The sequence below is a fragment of the Ictidomys tridecemlineatus genome, chromosome 10, assembly GCF_052094955.1.
Source record: "Ictidomys tridecemlineatus isolate mIctTri1 chromosome 10, mIctTri1.hap1, whole genome shotgun sequence".
NCBI lineage: Eukaryota > Metazoa > Chordata > Mammalia > Rodentia > Sciuridae > Ictidomys > Ictidomys tridecemlineatus.
In genome coordinates, this window is record NC_135486.1 from 59,786,801 (window position 1) to 59,806,815 (window position 20,015).

Sequence of the window (20,015 nt, forward strand, 5' to 3'; positions counted from 1 at the left end):
GGACTCATGCTCCCTCTCCTCTCTCCCTAAGCTGAGGACGGGGCCCTCTTGGGGAAGATCGAGAAAGTGCGGGTCCTCAGGAACGATCGGCGGGAAGGTAAGTCTCTCTCCCCAGCCTGGTGGCGACTGGGCAGTGCTCTGGCTATGAAAGTGGGCAGTGCTCTGGCTACAAAAGCAGTCAGGTCTCTGGTCCCTCTCTGTGCCCTGTCCTGTCCCAGAACACACAGGGAGGACGTCAGACACCTAATCCATCAGAGCTGTGTGTCCTGGGTCTGTTCACACATGAGAAGCTCTGTTCACACTTAGGGACTCTGACCCATCCCTGAAGAGCTTCAGTGCTCCTGGCTGCAATGTCTGACCAAAGAGCAGATCCACGGCCGGCAGCTACCGCAGGGGGCTATCCAGGACGGTGACACGCTGCCCTCGGTGCTCACACCCCTGCTAGTCTATCTCCCCATGGGCTTCCTGTCACTGGACAGGGCTGAGCCCCAGGAGCAGGCCGTGGCAGGAGGGCTTCCCAGGGATGTGCGTGTTGGGGAGCTCAGGTTGGTGTGGCTGGTGTCCTGGTACCAGAGTGTGGAGAGAGGCCCCTCTTGGGGTCGGAGTCTCTCAGTTTCTCCAACTGCAGAGCCATGGCACCCGTGCTGCTCCCAGGGATTCAGGAGTAGCAATGCTTCCCAGCCAGGGCACAGCCCTCCTCCTTGTCCTCACATGGCCACTGTGCTGGAGGAAGAGGGTGTCTGAGCAGGAAACTGCCCCGTCAGCCCAGCAGCCCTCGGATGGGAGCAGTGCCTTGGGCACCTGTCCTCACCAGTGCAGCCGGTAGCCTGCTCTTCAAGGCGCTCCCCTGGCCTATCTTCAAGTCCACAGTGCCTGTCTTCAAGGCACTGTGGCCTTGCTGGGCTGGTACCATCCCCAGACCTGACCACCTGCTGCATTCCTTATGTCCCCTGAGTGACAAGGCAACGGTGAAGTCTCTACTGAGTGTCCTCACTCCCTTGCCTAAGAAAGGGGAAGCTGGCCCAGGACACAGGAGGGGAGGAGAGAGGTGGGGAGAGGGAGAGGAAGCAAGTGGCTGTTGTGTCGCAGTTTGTAACTGGCCTGTCCCTTGCTGGCCTTATGGGGGGTGCCCATGAGCTGCTTATAAACTGGCCATGTGTCTGCATATTGACTCTGGACCTCTGGACTTGGTGCTCATGTGGGGGAGGAACTGTGTCACTGCTAGGTTTAGCAGGGGTGAGGGGCATCCTGTGGGAGCAACTGGCAGGCAGGCCTGGACAGCTCGAGTGGGCAGCAGCTGTGAGATGCGGCCATACCTGTCTTGAACCCTAGGCAGGTGCTCCTGCAGTGCTGTCCAGCTGCAGGGAGCAAGGTGGGCCAAGAAGGAGCCTGGCTGGCTGCTCAGGCACAGCTAAAGACAAGGCAGAGGAGGTGGGCAAAAAGCCCCTGTCCACAGCTCAGCCGCCTGTCCCAGGGCCACTGCGGCACTGTCTCCTCTGCCTGCCTCTCAACCCCACAGTGAGGTTGCCTCGCTTCAGGGATTGAGAACCTCCTCAGGAGGTCGGCAGGGAGTAGGAAGGCCCTGGACCTGCCTCCTCTTCAATTCCAGAGCCTCTAGCTCTTCCTGCCCAGAGTCCTCCGCTGGGGCCGTCTCCTCCACCCCAGGCGCTCTCTTGATTTTCCCTCACCAGTGGCAGCATCTGGGCCTCTGTCCTGAAGAACCTCCTCCTTGTCCCAGAGGGAATTTCTGACTGGAATTCTGAGCTGGCCTTGGATGCTTTTCAGCATGTTAGAAGTGTTGCTGCGGGTTGTCCTTGCCTGGCCTGCGCTTTTCTGCCAGGACCACAGGCCTGCTTGTGCCGTCCCTTGGGCCTCGGCACCTCCTGGCTGCACATAGCCCTCATCACAGGTGTCCTGGTTCACTGCCCTGGGCCTGAGTCCCCTTTACATTTAGGCTGCTTTGCTTCCGGGAGGTGTGAAGTGTCATTTTCCACCAGACTTGGGAATTGCTGGCCGTTTGCATCTCCAGCGCTGTCCTGCTTTCCCCTCGACGTCTTTCCTCTCTGTTTTTCAGGAGGGCCTGTGTCCCTGGCCTATCTTCAAGTCCACAGGTCCCTCTGCCAGCTCCATTCTGTGATTCAGACAGGTCAGGGAGCTGCTCGTCTCCCATCACTTCCTTTTCCCAGCTCTCGAGTATCCCCCTGCATCTGCCGGACAGGCTCCAGTGCTCTGATGAGGTCCCTGTCTGTTCACTTCCCATGAGCTCTTGAACATAGTCATAAAAGCCATTCTAAATCCTTCTGCTGATCCAGTGTCTGAGTCATCTTGGGATGATGAGTTTTTCTTGTTGAGTTTTTCTTGTGGAGACGGACCATACTCTGCAATTTCTCAAGTCTAGTTAGTTTTTATTTTACAATAGATGTTGTGGATGGTGGAGACACTAGGTTATATTCTCTCTCTGAAGGATCTTGATCTCTTTTAAGCAAGACAGTGAAGTGACTGGTGGTGACTCTGCTCTGGTAGGCGGACAGGTGCTTGGCTGGGATGGGGATGACCTGGATGAGTCTCTTGTTTCTGAGATAGTAGTCTGCATTTCTGAATGTGATCCTTTGGGTTTCCATAGAACTGAAGTGTTCTCCAAACTTCTCTAACTTGACAAGACTTGAATTCCAAACCTTGTGTCCACAGGGATTGATAGCAGCTGAATTTTCAGCTGTGTCCACTACAACAGGAAGCAGATGAACTCAGCTTTCTGGTTGGTCTTCCAGGGCTTCTTGGAGTACAGGCCTGGGAAGTTAGCTCAGCAGTTAGCCAGGCATGATCACTGGCCCTTTTCAGGGTCTCCTCCTCTAGTACCAGCCAATCTACAAGTCCTACACTTTCTCCTCTGGCACCTTAAACTAGAAGGGCAACATTGCAGGGTGGGGTGCCTTGGGAAGCATCCCCTGAATGTAGCCTTGGGCCAGGTGGGCCTACTCTCAGGAGTTGATACCCTGTCTTCTGTTCCTCTGGCTCTGCCACACAATTGGCTTTATATCTTACTTGGAGTTCATACCAGATTTCCAGGCTGGGTTTTGCCCAGTCACAGCGGCTCTGCAGTCAACCGGTCACTCTGTCCTTTGCCCCTGGGGGCAGGCAATTACGTAGGGTCACCATTGGCTCTCCTCAAACTGCATAAAGAGGAACGTAGAGCCCTCATCTTCCCTGGGTATGAGCCTCTCGTCCAGTCCATACACAGAGCCCCCAAGCACAGCATCTGTCGCATTCCTCACGACTAAGACACTCAGGGTCACCCAGGGGAACTAGGCTGCATAAAATAACCACACAGAGACAGAGATACCTTTTTCTTTGGGTCCTGACGCCTCCTCTGACCTTAGGGGTCCTCTGACCTTAGAGGTCCGTGGAAAGAGAGTGAGCAGGTGCTGAATCCTTTTATTGTGGAGAAGCCATTCAAATGAGGCAAGGGGTCAGGTTTCAAGGCATTGAGTCTAGCTTTGTGATGTCTGCTGTCAGCAGGTTGACTGATAGCTAGGACGGCCACACTCAAGGGCAGAGCAAGAGAAGGGGACACACAAAGGGAGCTTCCATGGAACATTCTATCCCAAACAGGGCAAAGGGGTAGGGTTACAAAAGAACAGGGAGTGTAGCTCAACCCCAATGTAGCTCAACACCTGAAAACACACCTTCGATTTCCTGTGCTGGGACAATGCCCAAGTCACCACAAAATGTAGTGATAGGTCACAGCCTCTCGCTTCAGGATGGAAGGCATGGGTCATCCAGAGTGGCTCCCCACAAGCATCCAAGACAGTCAGATCTGTGTCTCGAAGAGCAAGTGTGTGTGGCCAGCAGGTTGCAGGCATTGAAGCTGGCCCAGCAGCACCACTGGGTCTCTGGCTCTGATAGGTCTCAGAAGATAGAGACATCTGCAGCAGGCTGGGGGGTTATGACCAGGTCCCAAGGTATGGAGCTGACGTCTTCCAGGGTCCAGCCAGTCGGGAAGCTGTGGCTGAGCCAGAGAGAAGTCCTTCTGAAGGTCTAGCTTCCCTGCTAGATACAGGCTTTGTTATGCCAAGGTCTTTCTGGTCGGGTGGCTCTAGGGGGTGGCCTTCCCAGGCAACAGTTAACTGCAGAGAAGCTTGGGTTCTCACTTCCCTGATGCACTTCTGCCTTCCTTTTCAGGCCTGATGCGCTCCAGGGTCCGGGGTGCCGATGCTGCCCAGGCCAAGGTCCTGACCTTCCTGGACAGCCACTGCGAGTGTAACGAGCACTGGCTGGAGCCGCTGCTGGAGCGGGTGGCTGAGGTGAGGCCCAGGGCCAGGGCGGGGCACATGGGCGCAAGGCCTGTGGTTGTGGGCTGGCCATGGGTGCCCCTGGTGCGGGGAGGAAGTCAGTGCCTCTAGGGGTTCATTCATAGTGCTTTGGGCTGTTGGGGTCCCTGTGCAAGGAGGCGGCAGGCTCGGCAGAGGCTGGGAGGTGGCTGGTGAAGGCAGCTTTGGCTCAAGCTGCTTCCTCGCCTTAGCTCTGAGGGCGTGAAGGGACCTGGGACTTCAGGCTGGGGCAGTGCCAGCCTCGGCTCCCACTGAGGACCAGCCCATCATGCCAGGCTCAGGGAGAAGCACATGCTGGTTGTCACTCAGTGCCTGGGGCCCCCTCGGGCACCACCTCCTGCGAGGGGCATCATCATAGAGCTGGGTGACCTCCTTAGTTCTGGCCGCCTTCATTGACTTTCTGTCCTTCCTGCTGTGACTCTTCATTTGACAGGGAGGGCAAACATGACGAGAGGAGGTAGAAAAAGGTAGAAGTGCTGGCTCCAGCATGGAGGGGAAGCTGGGCTAGGAAGACGCAGACACAGACATCCCAGGCCGTAGTGTGGAGGGTCAGCTGGGCCCAGGGAGACGCAGACATCCCAGGCTGCAGCATAGACAGCTGGGCTCAGGGAGATGCAAATGGCTTATGCTGTAGTACAGAGGAACAGATGAGAGCCAGTTACTTGTGAAATATTGCATGGCCAAAGCTGGTAATAGTCATGACACTTCACTGCCTGCTTTGGGTTTGTTGAACGACATGGTAGATGCTGCTTATGTACTGTCTCTAATGCAGGTTTTGCCTCCTCCTAGATTTTTGAGGAAATGGTATAAGGGTTGTTGGCCGTCGTTGATGGGCAAAATGGCAGGTAGCAGGATTTCAAAGCAGATTCTGCTGAGCCCCAGGGTTTGTCCCGGAGCCCTCACCTGCCTACTGCTGTCCGCTCTGCCAGGCCATCTCCTGAAAAGCCAGGCCAGAATCAACTTGTGTTGGCCAGTGCACAGGCCTCTGCCTCGTGGCAGGACCAGCAGAGCTGCCTCATGCCCATTCGAGTTAAGGCAAGAAGCACTGAGGTGATGAGTTTTCACACGTCCTCATCTTTCCAAAAGAAACAGAGGTGTCCTGTTGACTTCCACAGCCAGAGGGGAGGGAGCCAGGCTGGGGCCACCGCACTTGGTCTTCCATTTGCACATGGTGGCGCTGGAGGCCCCTGGTGCTCTGTGGCCTGTCTTTCCTTAGCTCCTTTGATTCCCTTGTCTGATGGTTTTCCCCTCTTTCCTGGCCAATAGGGCTGCACGAGCCTTTGTCCCAGTCTCTGACCAGAGTCTGACAGTGGACACAAGGAGGGGCACAGCCAGAGCTTTGCTGTGGGAGCATGGGGAGGCCCTGCGGACCCCTTGCTTTCTGCTGGTGGGACCTGGGCGTGCTCCTCACCCTTCACACCCCCTTGTCCAGAGAAGCCCAGCCCAGTCTGAAGTCTGCTTTGCCTTAGGGTGCAGGGCCAACTTGCTGCACATCGAGCTAGGACTCACCAGAATCCTGTGGCGAGACTGTGAGGTGGACCAGCCCCTGTCATGGTCCTTACCTTAGCTGGGTGAACAGATGGCCAGAGCGTCCCAGGCCTCCACTGACCCCCTCTCATGCAGGCAGCCCCTCTGCCTGCCCCATTGCAATTGGGTCCCGAGTTGGGGGAGGTCCTAAGGGCCCAAGTAGAGGGGTAAAAGCAGTTAAGGCTGCCTGGTGACCCCAACAGGGCTCTGGGAGCTGTGTGCTGGTTTGGGATGTTGACAGCTTCTCTGTTATCTGCATATGCAGGACAGGACCCGGGTCGTCTCACCTATCATCGATGTCATTAACATGGATAATTTCCAGTACGTGGGGGCCTCCGCAGACCTGAAGGGCGGTAGGTGTTCATCCTTGCGCATCTGCCTACTCATCCTGTGCCTAGTGTCTGAGGGGCAGTGACACGGTCCACGCTGCTGTGTGTGCCCATAGGAAGCCCTCTGCATACTACCAGGGCTGTCAGGAAGGGGCCATGGCCCTGCTTCCCACCCCTCCTCTTCCAGCCATGTGGCTCAGTGTGGCTATGTTGTCATTTCTAACCAGAGGTGCCAGGCCCCCGCTGACCAGCAGGGCTACAGCTCCTTAGAACTGAGGTTTTGTGGAGCTGGGGGCCATGGCCTCTCTGCACTGCTCATGCCCAGGGATCACCATGTCCTGCTGACCCTGCCTCTTGCATGTATCTTGGTCACTGATCCCTCTGCCTTGGCCCAGCCACCTTGTCCTGCTCCCTGCCAGGCAGCATTTGTCTGGGGGACCATACTGGCTCTTATAAGCCTGACAGCACAAGTGACCTGCAAGTCCATCCCCCGCGTACCAGCCACAACATATGTAAGACCCTCCTGAGAATGAGCAAAGGCCTGGAGCTTCCACTGCCAGGGGCTGGCTTAGATCTTGAAGCCAGGGTATAACTAAGCCTGGGGTGAAGCAGGACATGGGCCTGGTTGCCCGTCAGCCTCTGGCCACTGAATTCCCCCTTCACTTCTGAGGTCTGGATCAGAGGCATAGTGCCCACACCGAAGGGCCTTGTGGGTATAGCCCCGTAAGGGAGCATTGCTTGGGCGTTCATGTAGGAACTCAGCTGGGATCCTGAGGGGAGGGGCTACCCGGTGGCTGGAGAGCTGTCAGTGTCCTCTGGTGCTCTTCTCATTGGCTTGTCAGGAAGCCCATGGGCCCACCCCAGGGCAGCCCTGTGCAGCTGGTCAGCCTCTACATTCCCACGTGGAATTGAACATCTGTCCTACCACCTAATGTTTTTAGCAGATTGGAAGAAAATATCCTATTCCAGACAATCCACGGGCCAAGGGTCCACTACTGTTAGGACCTCCAGAGAGAAGACAGTGCAGTAGAGGACCAGGCCCCAGCCTCTGATGGATGGCAGGCACTAGGAGGCCCCAGTACCTTGCCCTCCTGCGGGGCATTGACTTTGCCCCCACCCCACGGGCCCACTGCCCTGGGTGGGCTGGTTGCCTCTGCCCTCAGCATCCTCATCCAAGATGCAGGTGGCCACCTTCCTCTAGTTCACTCTCAGGTGGCAGTTTTCACGTCCCCACCCTGTCCCCACTGCTGAATAGCCTCAGGTGGAATCAGAGACACCAAGGGGGCCTAGTTGGTAGGCCCAGGAGCATGCCCCTCCCCTGTGTCCCTGTCCCAGGGGGCACGGAGCAGTGGCCAGGGTGCTTGATCTTCCCTCCTCGCCTCTCGTGGCTCTTGGATGTGCAGACCCAGTGTGCCTCAGGTTCCACACTCTCACCAGCTCGCCTCTCAGTGCTGGGAGCAGGACCCCCACTGGGCTGCACCGCCCTCCTGCTCACTGCAGTGTTGGGAAGCCTGGCCTGAGTGTCTTTCTGGGTCAGGGCCGCAGTGCTGCTCCTGCCCTCCCTGCTAGCGCTACCGCCCCCAGTCGCTCCTTCCATGCACGCCTTTGGTCTGGCTTGGTTTTATGTGAGTCAGTCCACAGGCCAGCTGTCTCTCTGCTGGAGTCGGGCCAGAGCGCGTGCATACGCATCCCAGCACTGCTCACTTTCTCGCCACAGGCTTTGATTGGAACCTGGTGTTCAAGTGGGATTACATGACACCGGAGCAGAGAAGGTCCCGGCAGGGGAACCCAGTTGCCCCCATAAAGTAAGTGCAGAGTATCCTGCAGGCCAGAGCCCAGCCCCTGCAGGCCGCCCTGCGCCTCCTCCCCTCCCCACAGCTCCCTCCCACGGGTACTCGTGAGGCCACTCCACGAGTCCTGGGCTGCCTGTCTGCAGCATGGCGCTGCCATGAGCAGAGTGGGAGCCTTAGGCCATGGCTCCGTGTCACTCTGAACCTTACGACAACTCTGTAAGGAGAGCAGGGCCCAGAAGGGCCAAGGACCTCAACCAGTCAGCGAGTGTCCACCAGCAATCTGTCCCTCGCAGGGAGGCTCGGCACAGCCTGGGCAGGGGCTGGGGAGGCATCTGGAGGCAGCGGTGGGACATGAGATCAGGAGGACCGTACTGCTTGAAGGCCAGTGTGTGGCCAGGGAGCCTAGGCAGGGTGTGACAGGGGTGCCGGCAGCTCACCTTGACCTTGGCCTCTCCACCTCTGCAGGACCCCCATGATTGCTGGTGGGCTGTTTGTGATGGACAAGCTCTACTTTGAAGAGCTGGGGAAGTATGACATGATGATGGACGTGTGGGGCGGAGAGAACCTGGGTATGTATGAGACTTATGGGGCGATGCGCTTGCCAAGGCAGGGGCCTCCTTGATGGTTCAGCCCCACCAGCCCTGAGCCCACCTCGTACCCCCCACCCCCGACTGCTCAGGGTGCTGGGGAACACATCCTGTTAGAGCTGAGGCCAGAATTCAGGGGTCCTTGAATGGAAGCATAGGCTCCATTTGCTGTTTGGCCGGGGGTTTGGAAGCCACCTTCCAAAAGGGGAAGCAGCCCCTCCCTACCCTGCGGGTGGGCCCCCTGCACTGTCCTGGAAGCGGGGCCCTCTGATCCCTCTGAGAGCCAGGCCGTGGTCTGGCTGCTCTGAGGGTGTTGTGAGCGGCCGTGGGAGCTGTTGGTACTTGGGCAGGGCAGCCAGGCCCTGGGTGCTGGTTGCCGTGGTCACCAGCAAGACTGCGCATGCTCACCTGGGCTTTGGTGCTCTCCTCGCTGGCCTCACCCAGCCCGTCCTCAGGGCTGCTGCATGTCAGGTCCCGCTGGTGCTTGGACAGGTATGCCCAGGAGGACAGCCAGGGACTGGCACTGCTCTGCTGAGGGTTTTACTCTGACAGATTCAGGTGGTTTTTGTTAGTTTGAAAGCCCAGTCTCGCTTATCTTTTCCCATCACGTTAATGTGTCATTGGTGAAAACGCCTCATCTCTGAGGACCTTTTGTGCTTTAATGTTGAAAGCTGCTCTTTCTCAGCCTGTGCTGCACGGAGAGGGACGGAAGGGCCTCAAGTTGGTCTCCATTCCTGGAATTTTAAGGATACCTTGACCTTAGATGGGGCTCCGGTAGAGTCTTGGGGCCGAAGGCTCCAGTCACTGACCTCTGAAGAGGATCCAGAGTCTCGCTTGCTCCCCAGGCTCCCGTGGCAGGGCCCCCGATGGAGCAGTGTGGGGCTCAGGTGGCTCCTTCTGGGCATGTACGGGTGGCACACATGGTGATGGGTGCCAGCCGGGCTCCTATCTGAGGAGGCTGAAACTTAGTCTTCGTCCCTGATGCCAATCCATTAACGAGAACGTGGTTTTGAGAAAAAAGGAAAAGAAGGTTCATTGCTTTGCTAGCAAAGGATAAACACAGGGGACTCCTGTCCCAGAGGCTGTGATTCTGCCCATTGGCAGGAATAGGGGTTTTCATAGAGGTGACTCAGAGAAAATGAGATTAGGGAGAAGGTTAGGGAAAAGAAAAGAAGCCTTTTGTCTCGTTGCACCTTTGAAATCAAGATGGGTCACCAACAACTCTATTGGAGCCAACTGCAAAAATTTGGCCAGGGTTCTTCCTCTTGCCACCTGTATTCAAACCGGCACGGTGTGATCCAGAAACACGGCCTCAACTTGTGCCAGCAGTGTGTCTGTCAGTAGGCAGAGAAAATGGGCTTCATTAGGTTGGACTAAGTGATTTTCCCCGAGTGGATTGCCCAAGACAGCCACCCAATGGCAGAGAACATGCTAGTGCTTCGTACATAAAATAAACTTCTAAAAAACTTAAAAATAAATAAATAAATAAATAAAGATTAGAAAAAGAAAAAACATGTGCATTTCAAAGCCACAAGGCATATAGAGCGTAGGGTGAACCCTCAATTAGGAGCAGGTGTGCTGTCACTGTCACCAGCTTTCACCTTGTATCTGGGTAGGGCCCTGGGGTCAGCTAGGTCCCCAAGTCCTGGGATTCTTCCCCTCCCTGGCTGGCTCTGCAGGACCCTTGGCCACAAGCTGAGCTGCACAGTGTCTGCGGAGAGACTGCCCTGAGCATGGCTCCGACTTCTTATTCTGGGCACTGAGTACCTTGCCCACAGTCATCACCCAGTGGCCTTTGTGGGTGGGGGGAAGTGGGGTGCAGATGTGCCCAAGGAGAGTCCAGCCCCCATGGTCCTGGTCAGCGGTGAGTCCTTATGTAGTCAGAACTCCCGCTAAGGAAGAGGATAGGGGCCTTGAGCCCCGACAAGCTGAGGCCTCGTCCTGAAGGAAGGACTCTTCTAGGCCCTCCAGGGCCCAGGGGCAGACACCAAGGGCCTCGCTCTCCAGGTGGGAGGCAGCTGCAGGGTTCAGCCATAACCTGCCCCAGGCCTCCCTGCAACCCTCCCAGCTCAGCACACCCCAGGCAAAAGCTTAAGTTCAGATCTCCAGTGAAGCAAAGGGATATTTAGATTTTACCTCCTGAAATTCTGGGCACTTCCTGCTCGGGTCTGTGGGACACTTGAAGGGTAGGAGAGCTTTCGCTGAGGTGGCTGGGGTGGGGTCAGCCCAGGGCCTGGCATGGCCAGTATTTCTCCACTGAGTCCCATCCCAGCCCTGATAACCCAGGGACAATTATCAGGGTCCCACTCTGCTGGTGAGTGACCATCTTCCCACGACCTGGCTTTACCAGGCAGTCTGTGCTGCTACATGGTGGGGTGCTCAGCTGGAGGGCTCCAGCAGGTAGCAGTGCTGGCTCGGGTCACCTGCCCGCATTCTCAGGGCCCTTACGCAGCCTCTCCAGGACTCTCTGAAAGGATATCCTGACCTTTCAGAATGGTTCATCTGAATTTCTATCCAACCTGGGTCCCTTGCTTTTGGGGTGCTGGTTAGAAGAGGTGCCTGGCTGATGTCCCCTGGTACAGAAGACTGTGCTGAGCAGTTGTGTTCCACAGCCCTGCAGGATGAGCTCCCAGGACCATGTAGTGCCTGGCCCTGCCGTCTGACTCTCAGGCTGACTCTCTGGATGTGGCCTTCATGGGGATCATCCTGCCTGGGCAGTGGGTACTGTGATGTGCCATGGGTCTCTCCACTGTCCTCAGCCACTGCCGTGGGTGGTCTGAGAGGCCAGTATAGTTCGAGGCCTGAGAACACGGTGTTTGTGGTTTGGAGAAGGGTCTCTTTGTGGGGCCCAGCTGCATGAAGAGCCCGTGGCACGCACGGTCACCAGCCAAGAACCACCCTCGTCTCCAGATTTTTAGTCCAAATCTGAGCTGTTCCCCACAAGTGTGCCCTCTTGAGGGCCCTGCAGAGTCTGACTGTCCAGGGTGTGTTATATGTGTCCACTTGGAATGTTCTGGACTGTCCTAAAGGAAGGCGCTGCTCCTTGGGGCTCCTTCAGCGGGTAGAACAGGCTGGGGATGGACGTGGGCAACTGTGCACCTGGGGTGTCTCTGTTGGTCACCGAGTCTCATTCCCACCCAGAGATCTCCTTCCGCGTGTGGCAGTGTGGCGGCAGCCTGGAGATCATCCCCTGCAGTCGCGTGGGACATGTGTTCCGGAAGCAGCACCCTTACACCTTCCCAGGCGGCAGTGGCACTGTCTTTGCCCGGTAAGTACTGGAAGATGGAGGCTGAGGGGGCCAGCATGCCACTGTCCACTGTGGAGCTGGGTGTAGCCCTGAGGGCCAGGGTCTTTAAGGTGGGCATGGCCCTGGGGCCCCTCTCAATGGGCTTCCTGCAGCTCCAGGTTCTTGGCTTCCTGTGACGCACAACACTGACATGCGAGCGCTTACTGTCTGAGTGCGCTAAACCATGCAGGGCTGGGTCACAGTGGCCTCCCTGGACCTGATGCCGGGAAGACTTGGGCATGGTAGGTTCCAGATAAACGTCTGAGCAGCTGGATGAATGGACAAAATTGGTGCAGTTGCGGTAAGGCTCATCCCGTGGGCTCCCCAGATGTCATGGAGTAGACTGAGAGGGCAGCTTTGCTTTCAGGAATTGAATGACTTAGTCTCTTAAGAACTCAAGGGAGCTGAGCACCCTATAGAGCCACTAGGGCAGAAAGGGTCAGGGCATCGTGAATCTGATCCTGTCAGGCCCACTGGGGGTGCGCATTGCGTTGCAGATGCCTGTGCAGAGGGGAGGTGGGCAGCACCATCTCCTCACCTGCGAGCTCTGCCACACTCACACCTGCTGTGTGGGCCTCGGCCGTCTCCCCTCTGCCATGCCCCTTCTCCTTCCCCACACACCTTGTGACCCCTCCAGCTCCTGCCCACAGGCGAGGTGCCCCCAGGGCCTCCTGGCATCTCCCATGCTCTGCCCTCTGCGCACCTTCTCCCTGCCTTCTCAGTCCTGGTGATCTCCTGGTATGGAGCAGGCCAGGTGGATGCCTTCTCGTCCTGTGTCCCTCAGTGGTGTTGCTGGCTCCTGATGGTGGCTTGTTCTCCCTGCACTCAGGGAAGACAGACGCAGGTAGTTTAAGTGGCAACGTTGCCTCCCTGCTGAGCAGGATGCTGTCCAAGGTACCTAGTGAGAGTTAGCTGCCACTGTAGCTGGAGCTCGAGGAAGAGTCCAAGATATGGGGGCTGAGAGGGTGCCATGCCACCCCTGGGAGTGAACATGCTGCCAGGCTGCACTCAAGTGGGCTTTGTATACCACACAGCCAAGAGCAGCTTGTCCCAGGACCTTCTCTGCCACGAAGCACGGCTCACTCCATGGTGGAGTCCCGCCTGCAGCTTCCCCTTCCTGAGAACCTGTGAGCCCAAGCACGGGCCAGCCGGGACCCCAACATGGCCCACACTGCATCTCCACGTGACGGTCTCTCTGTCAGGCCTGTGGAGGCGGTGACACTGACTGCTGCTCCTGCCCACCTTTGCTTTCCCCAGAGCTGTAGAGGCGGGAACCCCTCCTGGTCCCTGGCCCTGCCTTCTTTGTAGGACATGTGGGATGCATGAGGGTCATGCTGGTCTGTCCTTGGTACATCACAGGCCCTTCTTTAAAAATAGATGCCTCCTCTGCTCCCACGGTGGCCTCTGCTCTGGAAGACCTGTGCCCTCTGTAAGACCAGGGGGAGCTCCATGGGCCTGGCCGGCCAGAGCTGCCCCACACCCAGGGAGCTCACCCAGCCACATGCCTGGCAGAGGGGCACAGCGTTGTGGTGCCAATAGAAGCACCCTCAGGAAAGTCGATTTTGTTTCTAGCAACACCCGCCGGGCGGCCGAGGTCTGGATGGACGAGTACAAGAACTTCTACTATGCAGCAGTGCCTTCTGCCAGGAACGTCCCCTATGGCAAGTGAGTGTTCCTCACCTCCTGTGTGGCTGGGGGTCCTAAGGGATACCTGTCCACAGGAGCCTTTGCTCAGGGCCTACAGGCCTGGTGGAGGCAGGTGGGGCTGCACCCAGAGCCTAGACAGCCCGGCTCGCTGGCAGGTGTCTGTTCTATGCAGATAGCTATCCTCCTGCGGTGTGTGAAGGGGTCTGTTTCTCTCTCCTCCAGTATCCAGAGCAGACTGGAGCTCAGGAACAAACTGAACTGCAGACCCTTCAAGTGGTACCTCGAAAACGTCTACCCAGAGCTGAGGTGAGTGCCCAGGGCCTGTGTTTCTCTGTGAGGTCTCGGTAGCAAAGATAGTCAGGAAGGCTGCAGGAGGTGACAGTCACACTGAGCAAGAGACCAGAGGCAGGGATGTCCTCTGTGCTCAAGCTGCCTGCTGCAGCCTCACGTCTCCTGCGGAGTTATCCCCACTCTGCGTAGACCTGGAGCAGTCCCAAGGTGTCACCTCATTCTGACATGCGGCCTATGGGCAGCAGACGGGTCAGTGGTGAGAGGGCCCTGTCTCTTCAGAGCAGCAGCTGGGGCTGCACACAGGGCTATTGCTCCCTTCCCATCGCAGCTTCTCCTGCCCTCAGCCCTGTAGGCTGGAGAGGAGAGGTGAAGCCAGCCAGCAAGGGATGGCACCACAGTGACTCAGACAGCGGCCTGCCTCACTCCTGGGAACAGCAGTCCTGTGCCCTGCGTCCTGTCGGGTGGCCAGTGAAGGCAGAGTACTCTTCTGAGCTTCATTTTCACCTCTGGCCTCTGTCTGTGCTGAGCTCCAGAAACTCTTCAGGTTCCGGGAGCCACTGCACTTGAGATGGAAGGGTTTGTCAGGCCATGGCAGTGTGGACCTTCCTATCTTCCTTATTCCCAAACAGCAGCTCACAGACCCCGGCACAGGGACGAGGAGCACTGGCTCCACTTTTTGTGGCTGGGACGGCTTCTCCAGAGTCTCCTGCTACAGGTGACTCTCGGGAGCTTTTGCTCTGCATTTAGGTGGCACTGGAGTTGGCAGGTGGAGAAGGGGAGAGGACCCAGTGTCATCCATGGATGCCGCTACCAAGGACCATCTGGCTGCTCACAGGCTGTGCCAGCAGGGCCCCAGTCCTTATCTCTCACCACCACAGGGTTTCACAGCAGGGACTTTGCCCAAGTGGCACGTGCTGCCCTTGTTGTCCTGGTGGCCTATGATGTGTGGGTGACGATGCCATGAGGTGACACGAGAAATGCTGTTTTTTGCTAGGGTTACTTGTGGCTGGGGGACATGGGCCCTGTGTGCCCTGCAGATCTGGTTCAGGCGTTGGGTGCCTTACCAGCTGGTGGGCCTGGAGGCACCGACTACCTGTTGTGACTTGTCTGTGATGTTGCCGCCATGCCCTGCTTCCCGTGGCAGGTGCTGGGCCCAGGCCAGTGGCAGATCTCCATCACATTGCAGTGGAAACCCATCTAGTTGGTTCTGAATGGGATATGAGCTGAGGCTTGGAGAGCATGGTCTTCACTGACAGCCTCGCAGCCAACACAGCCATGCAGTGGGGCTGACATCCAGTCTCATTCCAGAGCTAGTGGCCCTTGCCTATGGGGCCCTCCCACACTGTGGGGGTTGACCACTGGCAGATCCCAGGTCCCCTGCTAGGCTCAGGTCCCAGCCTCTGGAAGGTCCAACCAGCCAACTTGTTTATGTGGCATCCACAGGCCAACTTCAGTGTGGGGATGTTTCCTTCCCAGAAGGACTTCCAGTACAGAGGAAAAGGGGATATTGCTCCCACTCACCGCCTGATGGCGCTGGAGCCTAGAGCAAAGATTGGCCATGGGAATGCGGACCAGCCTAGTGGCCTCCCTCTTGTACCTGCTGCTGTGCTGAGGTCACTGGTGGTCCTAAAGGACTGATCAGCTTCTCATGTTGCATTTCAGGGTCCCAGACCACCAGGACATAGCTTTTGGGGCTTTGCAGCAGGGAACCAACTGCCTTGACACTTTGGGACATTTTGCTGATGGCGTCGTTGGAATTTATGAGTGTCACAATGCTGGGGGAAATCAGGTAGGTGTGTGGGTGAGCTGGACTGTGCCAGCCTGGAAGGAACGGGCTGGGGTCCTGGGTTAGCAGACCTGGTTGCAACCTTCCCTATGTGGACACTACTGTTCCTACAGGGCACAGCCTCTGTGGCAGCCAGATCAGGGTCAGGTGGCTGTGCAGGCCTTGGTGGACCTCCAGGTGCCTAACAGGTATGCTGCCAGCCATTAGGTGGCTATAGCATAAAATGCAAAATACAAACCATTGCTGCTTTGGTGTGAGCCTGTGCGCCTTTCCCCTAGCGACATAACACCCACCACTGTGAGAGAAACGTGCAAAGGCTGCTGGGTCCAGCACGTGTGCAGTTGGAGCAGTGCCGGGCGCCCTTAACTCCTCAAACAGCTGCCTGACTCTGTGGGCCCAAGAGCTAAGGAGGGCAGTTAGTTCACTTCACACGTCATGGACGTGTCAATCTCAGGCCCTCGTTAGATGAAACACTCTTGAGGGCGGGTGGTGTTTCATGTGTCCCACTTGGAATGCAGTCTCAGAGGCTGCTTGGCATGGCCTGGACATCTTGAATAAGATGGGCGTAGCACAGGGTCTCTCCTGGCCATTGCAGTCCCCATCAATTAGGGCAGGCGTTGGAGCTGGCCCAGCCTCTCCCTTGCACACTCAGGCCATTCCCAGGCCTCTGGACCCTGAGGATGCTCCAGGACAAGGCTCCCCACTCCAGGCTTTGGGCGTGGCTGCATCTCTCAGTTTCAGGTGTCTATCTCTGTGGCAGGTGGTTCCCATTTGTACTCTTGTCTCAGGTTCCTCTAGTATTGAGAGTTCCTGGAAGGAGGCAGAGGGGAGAGGGGCGGAGGTGGAGGAGGAGAAGAGCAGCTGTACTCTCTGTGGGCAGGGCGGAGGAAGGGGCCGCGCTCACCATGGGCCGTGTCCTGGCGGCTCTGCAGCCCTGGTGCTGATGTAGATTGGCTCTTGCTGTGGCCTCCAGGCTGGAGCCACCTGTGGAATCTGCTGTGAGTGGCAAAGCTGGGCCCCAGCATGGGTTGGCCGCTGTCCTTCTGGTTCAAGCCTGGCGGCCCTGTCCCCCACTGCAGCCCCGTGTTGATGGGGGATGGCAGCAGCACAGGTGCTTATGTTTCCATGTGCACGTTAGGGCCCTGAGGAGGCCCACACGGCCACGCTGGGAGCCAGGGCAGTCCAAGGCAGAGAGGCCCAGTAGTCCCTCAGACCTCGCCAGCCTGGCTCAGGGCAGCTGAGGCTCCCCTGTGGCCTGTGGCCTGCACGGCTATGCCTGAGGCTGAGTTGCCCTCAGCTAAAAAGCACCGAGGGCCAATCCTTGCATCCCGGAGGCCCTCTGGGAGGTGCTTCCTGACCGGGCTTTCCAGGCAGCAGGCATCGAGGCCTTCCTGGCCCTGTGTTGGCCGTCACTACCCTCCCGTGCTCTGAGTCCAGTCCCAGCCTCCCAGACCTGTACAACATGGCTCCCTGGGCAGCAACATCCCCTTCTCCCAGGCCCTCACCAACGCATGGCCGTCACCAGATCTTATTATAACTGCTCCTCCTCAGTCCCAAAGGCGATGGCTTGGGCAGTATACTGCATTCGCTGTGGCCAGGTGTGGAGCCCTCTGCTAACAGGCTTGGTGATGCCTGTCCATGGTCAGAGCACCTGGAGCCTGAGGCTCCTGGCTGGTAGTAAACAGGTGGCAAGGTAGAAGGGCCTGCAGCGGACACAGGCTGGGGCGGCACCACGAGGACCTGCCATGGATGTGCGGGGTTTAGCAACAAGACACCGCACACCCGACCCCACCTTGGGACTGTCTGCTGCAGAGGCCACCTGCCTGTCAACATTGCCGTGGGGTCAGGTCTGCACTGGCACCTTGGCCGCCGCACGTGGATGTAGCTCATGCGTATGAAGTTTGTGTGGCCTTACTGAACTGAAATCTAGAGCGCAAATCTGGAGACACTGCCACTGCCCATGTGCCCCCTTGAAGACCCACCACCACGAGTCCTCTGAACTGATGGTAAAGTGCCACACAAGAGAGGAGGGGCACACGGGAGCTGAGGACCTCTTGGTGTGCTCCTCAGTGGCAGCGCAGGGAGCATGGCCTACACTCCCAGGTCACTGAAGGGCAGGACAGAGCTGCCCACACTGCTCACACCAGGTTGGTTTTGCTGGAACCGTTGTGATGTCGGGGAGGATGCAGGTTTTTTCACTGACCGGCTGCAAGCCCAAGGCCTCCAGGTGCCTGCTGGCAGGACAGTGTGAGCCCCAACAGGACCTAGTCATTCCCAAAGATTGGAGGTATAAGGGGCACCCACCATGAAGGCCTCCGGAGATGTCTGTGCAGACAGGAGGACTTCCCAGAGCCACGAGGGCCCTGTAGGAATTTTCTGCAGGACAACGTGGCAGGGATACCTTTGCAAACCTGCTTGACCTCGATCTTGTTTTTCATAGAATTCCTGACAGTAAGGTTGAGGAAACATCAATCAAAAGCAGACAGGATTGAGGCCCAGCGTGCAGGACACATGCCCTATCTCACACCATGCAGAGGCCCAGGTGTCCACTGTCCCTGGCTGCCCCGCACGCCCTCTCCAAGGGAGAGGAGACGGACACTGTTCCCACATGGTGGTTGGGCAGCAGGCGTGAGGCTCCGGCAGTCCTGGCCGTGCTCATGGACCGAAGAAGGACAAGCTATGCCGCAGCCCTTGACCCTCCTAACAGCATGCCTGCGCCTCATCCACCTTCCCACAAGGAGGCTGTCCTGGCACTGACAGAGCTCTGAGTCAGACGGGTGCAAGGGATGTGGCACTGTCACATGGGAGTGGAGGACTGTGAGGGAGGAACTTGTCGCAAGAGCCTGCTGGGCTCAGGGGAAGGGGAGAAGGGGCCAGGGCAGCGAGGGCGTCCCTACACACTCGGCCAGGAGCCTCACCGTTCAGTTCAGAAGGATCCCCTTGACAGGATTCCTACCATCAGAGACTTGGGAAGCCCACCTTGCCGCCCAGCATGGCCCTGCCTAGGGTGGCATGTCACTGCTCCTAGTGGTAGCTCGCCTGGCCGTCTTAGCCCTGACTTGCGTGGCAGTGTTCTGAAGCTCAGGCAAGGATATTTAAACATCTCAGGCTCAGTTTTCTTGTCTGTGAGAAGAATAGCAGCCCCCGAGGATTTTGGGCACAGAAGACACACCATAGAGCTGGGCACCTAGTGGCAGATCGGCCATGCATACATGCAGTACATGAACTGTCCTTTGGTGTCTAAGGACTCTAGGAGCTTGGGTGGATCAGGCAGCCTCTATCTTGAGGACACTCGTTCCTGCCTAAACTTGCAGGAACTCACACTTGCTTTTTCAGTGTTCAGTCCGGTGCCCCAGCCTGTCTTCAGACCAACCCTGTGTGGGCAGGACCATTGGCGAGCGCCTGCCAAGGGCCCAGGCCAAGGCCACAGGCTTTGCAGCTCATGGTACCTACAGCAACAGTGACAGGTGCCTGGCTGATGCCATCAGCCTTGGCAACCGTGCTGCATGGAGCAGTTTTTGCCCAGCAGCAGATAAGTCAGGCCAGCACAGCACCACCCAGCCGCTGGTTGGTCTTGAGCGGGTCCCCAGCTGACGCTGGCCCCTTCTGGTCTCACCTGGACTCCTGCCTCTGACTGGGCCTTATTTTCCAGGAGTGGGCCTTGACGAAGGAGAAGTCGGTGAAACACATGGACCTCTGCCTCACCGTGGTGGACCGGGCACCCGGCTCGCTCATCAAGCTGCAGGGCTGCCGAGAGAATGACAGCAGACAGGTAGGCCCTTGGGCACTGCGGTGCCATGCAGGTAGCAGCATGTGCTCGCAGGTGACTGCACCACACTGGTGACATTGGCCGCCTGCCGGAGCTCAGCAGAGCAGTGACGTGGCACAGAGCATTTTACCGAGAGACTACTTTGGTTTATTCGTTATTTTTTCCTGTTGAAATTTGCACCTATTCTGGATGGCTCACGTTCACACGGCGGGGACTGGATGCATGGCCCATGTCCAGCTGGGGATGAAACAGCCATGCCAAAGCCACACTCCAGTGTCACTGTGGATCTTTCCCCGGGCTGGCTAGCAGGGACTAGCAGGGCTCCTTGGGATGTGGCCACCAGGTCACTGCATGCTGCGCTCCCTGGGAGCTGGGCTTGTCTGACATGTTCCCTGGTAGAAGCTTAGAAGGCCTGAGGTACAGCTCCGGGATAATAGGAACGTGGCCCAGGGCACCTCCCAGGGTGCCGCGTGTAGAATGCCGCCTGTCCTCCTGTAGGTACAGGTGAGGTGTTGAGAGAGTGAGGCACAGAACCTATTGTGGCCAAGGCCAGGGGCTGGCGCCCCTCCCAGCATCACCTGGGAGGACTGAGGCCCACACAGGACTCAGCTGGATTCCCGGGGTTGGCAAGTACTTGCAAAGGGCCTCTCTCGGCTCCTTGACCCAGTCTGG

The 20,015-nt window shown here is 57.7% G+C and overlaps 1 protein-coding gene and 1 pseudogene across 1 annotated transcript in view; both read left to right on the forward strand.

Annotated features, from left to right (window-relative positions):
* Positions 1-20,015, forward strand: part of Galnt2 (polypeptide N-acetylgalactosaminyltransferase 2) — a 95,432-nt gene that overhangs the window by 71,179 nt on the left and 4,238 nt on the right. The window contains exons 6-15 of the mRNA XM_005320383.3: positions 32-97; positions 4,180-4,301; positions 6,121-6,208; positions 7,902-7,989; positions 8,443-8,546; positions 11,706-11,832; positions 13,423-13,515; positions 13,720-13,803; positions 15,451-15,577; positions 19,227-19,346. Of these exons, the coding sequence (XP_005320440.1) occupies positions 32-97; positions 4,180-4,301; positions 6,121-6,208; positions 7,902-7,989; positions 8,443-8,546; positions 11,706-11,832; positions 13,423-13,515; positions 13,720-13,803; positions 15,451-15,577; positions 19,227-19,346 (1,019 nt within the window). The remainder of the gene's footprint in view (positions 1-31; positions 98-4,179; positions 4,302-6,120; positions 6,209-7,901; positions 7,990-8,442; positions 8,547-11,705; positions 11,833-13,422; positions 13,516-13,719; positions 13,804-15,450; positions 15,578-19,226; positions 19,347-20,015) is intronic.
* LOC120887214 (small ribosomal subunit protein uS14 pseudogene) lies at positions 8,554-11,699 on the forward strand (annotated as a pseudogene).